At 46.8% G+C, this 9,602-nt stretch overlaps 1 protein-coding gene across 1 annotated transcript in view; it reads right to left on the bottom strand.

Annotated features, from left to right (window-relative positions):
- Nucleotides 1-1,855: 1,855 nt before the first annotated feature.
- LOC307086093 (angiomotin-like 2a) overlaps nucleotides 1,856-9,602 on the bottom strand; it is a 9,370-nt gene continuing 1,623 nt past the window's right edge. The window contains exons 3-11 of the mRNA XM_079751142.1: nucleotides 8,636-8,795; nucleotides 6,755-6,899; nucleotides 6,546-6,635; nucleotides 5,509-5,804; nucleotides 4,834-5,009; nucleotides 4,476-4,577; nucleotides 4,131-4,333; nucleotides 3,638-3,769; nucleotides 1,856-3,231 (exon numbers count right to left, since the gene is read on the bottom strand). Coding sequence (XP_079607268.1) covers nucleotides 3,146-3,231; nucleotides 3,638-3,769; nucleotides 4,131-4,333; nucleotides 4,476-4,577; nucleotides 4,834-5,009; nucleotides 5,509-5,804; nucleotides 6,546-6,635; nucleotides 6,755-6,899; nucleotides 8,636-8,795 — 1,390 coding nt within the window. The 3' untranslated portion in view covers nucleotides 1,856-3,145. The remainder of the gene's footprint in view (nucleotides 3,232-3,637; nucleotides 3,770-4,130; nucleotides 4,334-4,475; nucleotides 4,578-4,833; nucleotides 5,010-5,508; nucleotides 5,805-6,545; nucleotides 6,636-6,754; nucleotides 6,900-8,635; nucleotides 8,796-9,602) is intronic.

The raw sequence follows: 9,602 nt of genomic DNA, 5'->3' as shown, positions 1-9,602 counted from the left end.
CCTGTAAAATGTGTGGGTACAACGGAATTTGACCTCTGCACCTGATTTATGCTCCTTCATTTTTCATCCTTTTTAATTCTGGCAAGGAGAGCCAAAGTCGAAACATGTCAACCGCCTTTCATATTCCCGGAGGAATGTTGGCTGCTCATCAAAATGTTGTCAGTCATTACACAAGATAAGCTCTTTCAGTTCATAAATAAGATTGATGGCACCGCATACCGCCAGTTCCTGTTCTTTGTTTTCACAGACAAGTTCTCCTGTCAAAAGCATCCCTGCTATCTTGCCAACCATAATTTCCTGTCTCCATAAGGCCTGAATTTGCCCCCAAGTCCAGGCCTGCCGGGATGGATTTCATACATACCCCGATGTAATTATTCAGCCACACCAGGCTGTACATGTTTCCCCCTGAGCCTCTAGGATTATATAGTTTAGAGGCTATACGCCGACACTAGGAACAGTATGGTAAGGCGAATGAATGCAGCGCTGACACTGAAGAAGAAGAAGGGGTGGTAAATCATTTAGTTAGTGGGAGGTTACCAATAACCAATGACTTTAAGATCCGACTATTTCAGTGCATACAGAGTTACACCAACACCATTCCTATGAATGAACTATAATTGGAACTATAATTGGAATTATGTGTTATTTTATAATATTACATGTCAATTTTATGTTATTGTTGTGTGAAAACATTTTTATCTTGGCACCCTCACCACTTCTTTCGAACACTAGTAGTAGCAGTAGTAGAAATTATTGTGTCAATGTAGGTGGCAGGGGCACAATGCAAAAGTGTCCCTGTGTGTATCATGCTCCCGCTCAAGCAGCGGTGAAGGGAATTGGTCGAGTTACAGAGGGTGGACTGTAGAGCAGGGCACATGCATAACCAATCTTTCTCTGTCGAGAAGCAGTCACCTTAGCTTTGAAAGGCACAGGACACATATATCATATGTATTAATTTCCTCATTGCAGTACTATTTAAAGCACACAAATATACCCATGCAGGCATATGCACACACACACACACACACACACACACACACACACACACCTACGTACATATTTGCATTGAAATGAGTGGCAGGGCATGGGAGCATTCTACTGATGTTGTCAGCTGCTGGGGCTGATTACTCCAGCACATTCTATGTCATTGTCAGTGTCACTACTGCACTTCGAAGTCTCATTGTCAGTGGTGTGAAACTGGCCCAAACTGGCAATGGTCACAGAACGTGGCTCTCTGCCGTGTGTCAGCATTTATCTGTATGACAGAGAGGGGGGGACGGTGTATGATACAGAGAAAGTTCAGAATCAAACATCACCACAAAAACAGAAATCAGCCAACACCTTTCTTTTGTTAAATATAATTCCATCAGAAAATTCTTTGGAAGTGCATGTGTTTTGCAACGGTTCACTGAGGCGATGGGAAAAAAACAATAAAGAATGCCACACATGCTAGTAAAGTTGTTTCGCAGTTTACAAGAATTTCGAATGGCATCACCCTTTAAGCCCAGGGAGGAACCTGCCTTTGTCACGTCTACGGTTACATGTCAGTATGAGAATGTGATCTATGTCCAGTATGCTCTCCAGAGCCAGGAGAGAGAACAAGAGAGCGGGCCACCCGAGAAATCTGAACCCAGAAGAATGTAGGTCTGGCATTTATTAACGACGAGTCCTCTCCCAAGTGGGGGCCATCTTGGAAGCATGGAGACACGAGGAACTAAATCAGGTTATAGTAAGACGCAACGAGAAACCAAGCGGATGAGACAGCGCACAAGTCTGTGTGTATTTTAACTGATTATTGGAAAGAAGATAGAAATAAAGGAAAGCAAAGCACAAGTATGAATTTTTCATATATTAGAATATTTTATTTCTTTTGAAATGAAATGCATGAATTCCATTTTAAAACCTTCATATTATTGTTAAGTTCACAGAAATGTCTTGAATGTTTTGAAGTCAACACTTGCTTGGGTTGGTGTACAATTTGACATCACCGTGATTGTCTGCACATAATTTAAAAAACAAACATAAACTCTTTGGCATCGCACTATAATATCTAAAATAATACAAATATCTGTATAAAATATATGATATTAATTGTCCTGTTTGTTAGTTCAAAGCTCACAGTAAACAAAACCCAAACAGTTTGGTTTTCAGATTTAATCTCTGAAAGGTGACTGAACCAGCAGGTACACCGAATCAGGGATCGAACACTCAGACACGCACGCTCGCACACAAACACACCACGTACAAACACACACGCGCACACAAAGTCAAATAAAGTTAGAGGACCAGATGACGGTGACCACCTCCTCCCTCCCTCGCGCCTCCAAATTTGAAAAGACACCAGGTATGTGACAAAACAGTTGTTGTTTCCTCTGTGTCCTTATTTAACGCAACCATTCCAATATTCTACGCCTGCATTTGGCCTGCCTAGTCCGTAAGACCGGGCGAGGCAGCACCGTTTCTGATATCTTTGTTTTGAGTTTGGCGAGTTTAAATAGCTTATGACATCTTTGTTTGTTTCTCTTTTCTGAACCGCAAAGTGGCAGGAATGAACTTAAGTCACATGCATTTAGGGAGTAACAGAATGCGGGTCGTGAATCCACAAAGATAACCTTGTCTTAAAAAGGCGCAACTGAGAAAGCCAGTGGCTCTAGATAATATTTGGGGAATGTGGAAACCAGATTAAATAAAACGAAGCGTCTAAACTCCCTGGGTTGAGAAAGGAGGGAGGAACGGGGACGAGGGAGGGGGGTTAGAAAAAGCAGCAATTATATTAATATTTTGGCCTACACTCTCTTGAGAACATTTTCCCCTATTACAATCCACAATACTGTCTTGAGTACCTCAAACAATTCACATTTCAGCTCCCCGTGGCCGGACGGCCTGCCTGCAGCAGCCCGGCCGGGGGAGAGAGGGCCAGAGACACAGCACAGCTATGTCCCCTGCATGTGAAACCATCCATTCTATCATTCATTGACCTCTCGGCTTGTTTTCATTATGTCATTACTGTCTTATACAACCTCCGTTTGTCCCCCAACAATGACAATAATCAATGAAATCAACTTGTGCTCCACATAGTGTCTGAAGTGTTTCATAGGCTTAGTCTTCTTTCTTTGTCTTTGTCTTTGTCGTCCACATTCAGTCTTTAAATAAAGATTTCCACTGCCTCCGAATCCAATTCTTCCAATCCCCTGAACGGGTTTGATGGCAACTTATTTGGCACGTCATTGTCTGTTGGGGAGAAAATAATAATGATAATGAGATAAAGGTTTGTACAAACAGTAGTAACTCCTCAAACAGTGTTAACAGCCATGTCATGATTAATAATAAGACAAATGGGGTTGAAGTGAACTAAAGTGGTTTATATGCCCAGTCGATAGATCTGTATCATTTCGTGCACATTCCTCAAGGTCCACATTCTGAACCCTGACCAACAACGCTGGTATTTGATTGGCTGGCCAAGGCCCAGTGTGGGTTAATCAATGAGGACTATAATCCAGCAATGAGCTTACAAACAAAAATAAACATGCATGTGGAAATCTGAAAATGCATTATATTCTTGGGCAAATATTCAATCACACCATTATTAGCCTTTTGCATTTCTGTGGTTGTGTGTGGGAGAGAATACGGTACTCACCACTGTTGAGCTGACTGTCAGCCAGGGGCTGGCTGGGTTTGACCCCCTCCTCGTGGATAGACAACGAACCAGGTTCAGATTGTGCCGAGAACAGCCGGGGAGACGAGGTCTGGTCGTCTGATAGACTTTTACCTGGAGGGCAACAACAGTCAATATCTATCAATAAATTGAATTTATTTTTGTATTTCCTCTGGTTAACAAAAGTGAGATTAAGGGAGGATTAAAGCTTTCAGAGTAAATACTAATGGCTACATAGTTGAATTGATTGAGCTGTAGTGTGTGTGACCTGTAGTGTGTGTGTGTGTGCGTGTGCATGTGCGTGTTTTCTTGAGAGAGTGAGTCAGTGGCTGTTTACTTGAGAGAGTTTTAGAGTGAGTGAGTGAGTGTGTGTCAACAACCAACTGTCTGATAATTTACAGGAGGTCAGATTATGAACAGGGGCTTTGGTTAAAGGAACCGAAAAAAGAAAGAAAGGAAAAAACAGGGCCCGTACCTCTGCTCTTGGACGTACACGTAGCGATGCTTATAGCAGGCGTGGAGGAGGCGGGTCTCAGAGGCGACCCCAAACCGCCCCCCTTGGGGAGGCCGTATCGCGGGCACTGTCCGTCCTTTCTGCCCTGGTCCTGATGCAGCCGTTGACGGAAGATCTTGATCACCGCGTCTTTCTCCAGGATCTCAGCGTACAGAGCTCGGATCCTAGCGGGAGAGCATCCAGAGAGACGAGGAACGTTAACCAACGTTGACCAGCCTTCGCGTGGACATTAACAGCAGAGAGCATTCACTGTCATGCTTCACCACACTATATGTAATCGTCGGTTGTTTCCAATAAATTATTTACCTGTTCTCCATCTCCTGGTTCCGGAAGTCGGTGGCTGGGAGGTCCTCGTTGAAGCTGTTGTTAGAGGAGTGGCAGGGAGAATGGTTGATGATGGTGGTGTCTCTGTAAAATAGGAAAAAAAGAACTGTATAAAAAATCGGGTCCGCTTCTCCACCGTTTAAATACATTTTGGATGCACATAAAGATTTAAAGTGTGGCACAGACAGCCGTTAAGGTTTAGAACGGATTTTGATCCACATAGACGGTGCGGTTTGCAATGCAGAGTCCCTCAAGTACGACTAGGACCCTTCCCCATGAACACAGAACCAATGTGTTCAAGTGTGTTCGACTCTCTCTCAGGCTGGAGGTGGTAACGTACCTCTGGGCGGCGGCGGTGGCGGCCACCTCCATGGCGAACTGCCTCATGGTGCTCTCCTCCAGGTACTTCTGCTCCCAGCGGACCGTGTCGGCCTCCAGGGCCAGCACGCGCTCCTCGCGCTCCCGCAGCCGCTCGTGCAGCGACCCAACCGTCACCCCGGGGGGCTGCGACTGCCTCTGTAGGGAGAAGGAGAGCGACAGAGACGGGGGTTAGGTCAAACACGGAGAGAAATCGCTGGGTCAGTTCATAAAGTTACGGTTCAGCATGGCCGCATGCCACAAAGATTACTACACTGCATTTAAGCCCTATGTATTACTCCTCTTATTGTATGTTGTATGTCCTTGCACTTGTAGAAAGCGTTTTCTACACAAATAGCACTTAGCATTGTGTAGCTTATCCTAGCTAGCATTGTTGTATTCGGGGAATGGGTTAACCTAGCAATTGTGAGTGCTTGGCATTTGTTTCTATGAACATCCTTACTGTAACGGCGATATATTGTTTTTCTTTCTTCTGACAAATGGATTCATTGTAAGTCGCTTTGGACAAAAGCATCTGCTAAAGGCCCTGAATGTAAATGTAAATGATTAGCTCATAGTTTACGATGTTCGGGATGTAAATGATCCGTCGGCTACCCCATGATTCAGTGCGCTCTCTCTGTTGTGTTCCGCTGTTTACCTGCTGGGCTCTCAGGCTCCGCAGCTCCTGCTCCAGCCGCGTCCTCAGCCTCATCTCCAGGTTCTCCCGCTTCTCGCAGGTGGCCTGCAGCTGGGCCAGGGCGCCCTGCAGGCGCTCCACCTTCTCCACGTACGCCCTCTTCTTCCTCAACTCCTCCTCCAGCTGGTGGCCACGCCCGCGTGACGCCGCCAGCGCCTGCTCCAACTGCTCCGAGCGCGCGCTCTGCTCCTCGGCCGCAGCCCGGAGGCGCTGCAGCTCGCGCTCCACGCGCTCCCGCTCAAAGTTCTGCTCCTCGTCTGAGGGGAGAGGAGGAGGAGGAAGAGGCTAGGGTCATTATTCAGCACGTATTTACGTCGTTGTGAACGCAGCGTTTAGATAACCGTGTCGAGATCCTGAGTTGGGAAGAGAGGGAAAGCCAAGGAGGGCGAAGGGAGGTTCGGACCGGGAAACACTGGGATCCAATTGTTGCAGAGACCATCTGAAGCATTTCCTGTTATAGAGAAAGTGGGCCGCATGCATCACTCCCACTTCCTCCCATTGAGGTTGCGCAAACAAGCTGCTTCTCCTGGGGCCGCTCGGATGCAGCTATGAACCCGAGCGCTAGTGGATTACGGAGTGAGGACGGGGAATGGAAGGGGAAGGGTGTTCAGGGGTGGTTGTGGTTGGTGCATCCCTTTGACCCACGTAACACCACAAGCACATTGTTCAAAATGGCCACACCAACAACTACTGATTTAGAACTACTTTTTCCAGGATTTTGGTTCCACTGCACTTTTTTCCATTATGATTTGCAATTTCTCTCTCTCTCCATTAAGGCTACTTACCAAGCAAGCCGAGGGGTTGACGCAAGTGAAAAATTCCTGCATGCGGGATGTGCCTAATGCCCACCCCCCCCATTCCCCCACCCATGTTGCCTTCCAACAACTGAATCCGAATCGTGAATGTATCTCATAAAGGAAGAGCAGGGAGAGATAATCAGCAAGAGACGGAGAGAGAGAGAGAGGAATCAAACCGGACAGGAGGACAGATAAACTCACTCTGCTCGAGGAGTTTGGCCATGATGTGCTGGTTGTGGTCGGCAGCCTCCACTTCCTTTGCAACGTGCGTTCGAGCATTCTCCAAGTTTTCTGAAAATGAAAAGAGATCCCACCGGAATACCGTTAGTCATTTTTTTATAATCCTTAAAATACCACTTGTGATTGAGCCGTCTCCTTCCTAGCGTCGTGGCGGTTGGGTGAGCACTCACCTCTCAGGTCGCGGTTGAAGTCCTGCAGCCGCCGGATCTCGGCCACCAGTCTCTTCCTGAGGGACTGCTCCAGGGTCTCTCGCTTGCCGCTGCCCTGGATCAGGGTCTCGTAGGCCTCCGATATATGCTGGATCTCCTGCTCCAACTGGAGGGGGACGAGAGAGAAATGAAGGATACATATAGGGATCTGGTGGCAGAGAGACTTCAAATTCAACTGAAGAACGTGCATCATTGTATTCTGCAGTTATTGCCGTTTCACGTGAATTGCCTAATTTATGAAACAAAAGGAATTTGATGGATAAAGAATTTAGTGGGAATGTTGATTGACGCAATGTTTGGCGGATGTATTAACATAAAAATTAAGGGTTTTATGTACATTTTTCCCCTTTCCATCCAAAGGATTAACACTAGCATGTTTAGCATGAATGTTAGACCAACACCCATGAAAACAAGCATATTGCGAAGGTTTAGTTTTAAACAATAATCGGATAGGATTATCACTTCCACAGATTTAAGAAGTAAATGTGGCCCCTACTCATAATTACACCGAATTGTAATATTTTCTTTATATAATCACGAGTGCGGAATTTCAGCCCGCACCACTCCTTGCCAGCTCTGATCTGTATCTGCATTCCTTTGGGGCAACAGGCCTAGTTCCAGGTGCGGGCGTGCACACACACACACACACACACACATAAACACACAAAGGCCGCTCTTGCTCTTTTTCGAGAAGGCTGCCAGTGCGGGAAAAGGTGTGCATGCCTGTGCCTGGGTTTGTGGAAACAGCTCCAGTGACGCCCACCATTACGGCAGTCACACTGGCATGTTTACCCAGGGCTGTGGCCCCGGCAGAGGCCGAGAGAGAGAGAAGAAAAACTTTCCAACTGTGGCAATTATCATTCTTAAGGGCTGAGTCAAGGCACAGGTTTTTTGGATGATGTAAGCGTATTGGGACTCGGGTTGCAGTCCATGTCAAGTGTTGTGGTGTGCTGAAACGAGCCCAGCGAGCCGGGCTTTGTTGTGATCGTGAACGATTGAGAGGGCATGGCCTGTTTGTTGGCTGAGCGAACAATGAGAACAATCGGAGTGAGAGTGTGGGTGTGTGTGTGGGTGTGTTACGTTAGAAGAAGAATCTGACTCCCAGGAATTTGAATGAGGTAATGTAGAACAATTAATATATAAACAAGGGAAGTGTGTGAAAGGGCCGTGGAGGCACGACTTCAGTGGAACATCCATCTTTTATGAAGCCGTCTCTTGCTTTCTCTCCCTCCCAAGAAGCTCTCAAAAATACCAAAACAAAAATGGCATGAATGCAGAAAACACTTTCTCTGGGTCCCGGTCGTACAAGGGAGGGGATTGTGTGTCTTGAAGGGGGGAAGTGAGCAGCTGTTGAGTTCACTTCTCCAGGGCAGATGAGGGAGTGTGCCTGGGGTCAGATGTCTGGCTGACAACTGTTTGCTAGGCTCCAGTTTCCTCCTAGACAGGTGACAATGGCTAGCGAGCGGTATGCTGCAGCATGCCTTGGGTTCGAGGTGTAAATACAGGGAGTGAGGTCACGTTGTTTGGTGTGACAACACTGCAACCGGTGTGTTTCAACTGGAAAGTGTTTGTTTTTTTACCCCCCTAAGCCTGTTGTGGGCGACTTTAACTGTCATTAAAAAGTCCCACGTGTTAACGTTTCCAGGAAAATATCAACGCGGGTTGTGACGAATGTTCTTGTTGATACAAAATAAAAACATGACATCCATTGGTTGGGTCGTACACCGTAAACAATATTTCCAAAATAATTTCGACTTTGTTCGACTTTGAGATTTGTCCAAGTTTGCAATAATTAACATGTGGTTTACTAATGCTCCCATTGGCGGCCATGTTGTCTCTTACCTTGTGGATGCGGCCAGACTTCTCCCGGTGGCTCTCCAGCTCCTGCCTCAGCCTCTCGTTCTCCATCAGCAGCAGCTCCACCTGGCTGGGCTCCTCCAGGCCAGCAGGGGGCAGTGTGTTGTAGCACAGCATATCGCTCTGCGGACAGTTCTGGCCATACCTACATTAAAACAAATTGATGCGGGAGCAGTTAGCATAAGTAGGTGGCGACATATGTACGATATATTTAGTTTTGTATCTCAAATAAATTCACATATGAAATGACATGCGGTCAAAGACTAGCCTACTATCGGATTCCTCACGTCACCCAAGAGGGAGGAAATAGAAAGGCATTAACAACAGCAGTTATATCTGCCTACATTAATCATAAACACCAACCAGCCCCCCTCCCTCCCCTGGCTTGCTATACTGAGTAGCATGGATGTGAGAAAGGAATGCACTGGAGCGAGGCATCTGAAATATCACATGAACACCCAGCCATCCCCTATTTTAGACCGTCCGCAAGCAGACGAGCCGACTCCGCTGGCCGAAGAATGTCAACACCTTGAGGAGGAGGGACACCCCCCTCACACACACACACACACACACACACACACACACTAAAAAACTCTTGCCCCCCATTAAGAGTTTTCTTGCCGGGGAGATACAATTCTAAGTATTCCTCCAGCAGTAAACCACCCCTGTACGCAACAGAACCCTATGCTGGGCGTCCTGACGACAGTGTCCATGTTGGGCCTAAACTACACCTCCTACACCACGTTCCTGCGGCTGAGCTCTGGTATGCTACAACCGATCCTTCAGGGAGGAGATATTTAAGCCCGGGGGAACTGGGAGGACCAGGTGTGAATCAGAGAGGAGCGGTAACCAACAGCGTGTTTACACGCCACCAGACACAATGGCACTGTCCTGGTGACAATCACCAGCAGACGCCCAAATTGAAAAGCAAGTCAACGGAACCGCCGGAGAT

The sequence above is a fragment of the Pollachius pollachius genome, assembly GCF_949987615.1.
Source record: "Pollachius pollachius genome assembly, chromosome: 14".
Classification (NCBI taxonomy): Eukaryota; Metazoa; Chordata; class Actinopteri; order Gadiformes; family Gadidae; genus Pollachius; species Pollachius pollachius.
Note: the sequence above shows the minus strand (reverse complement) of the source record. Positions and strands in the feature narration are given on the sequence as shown.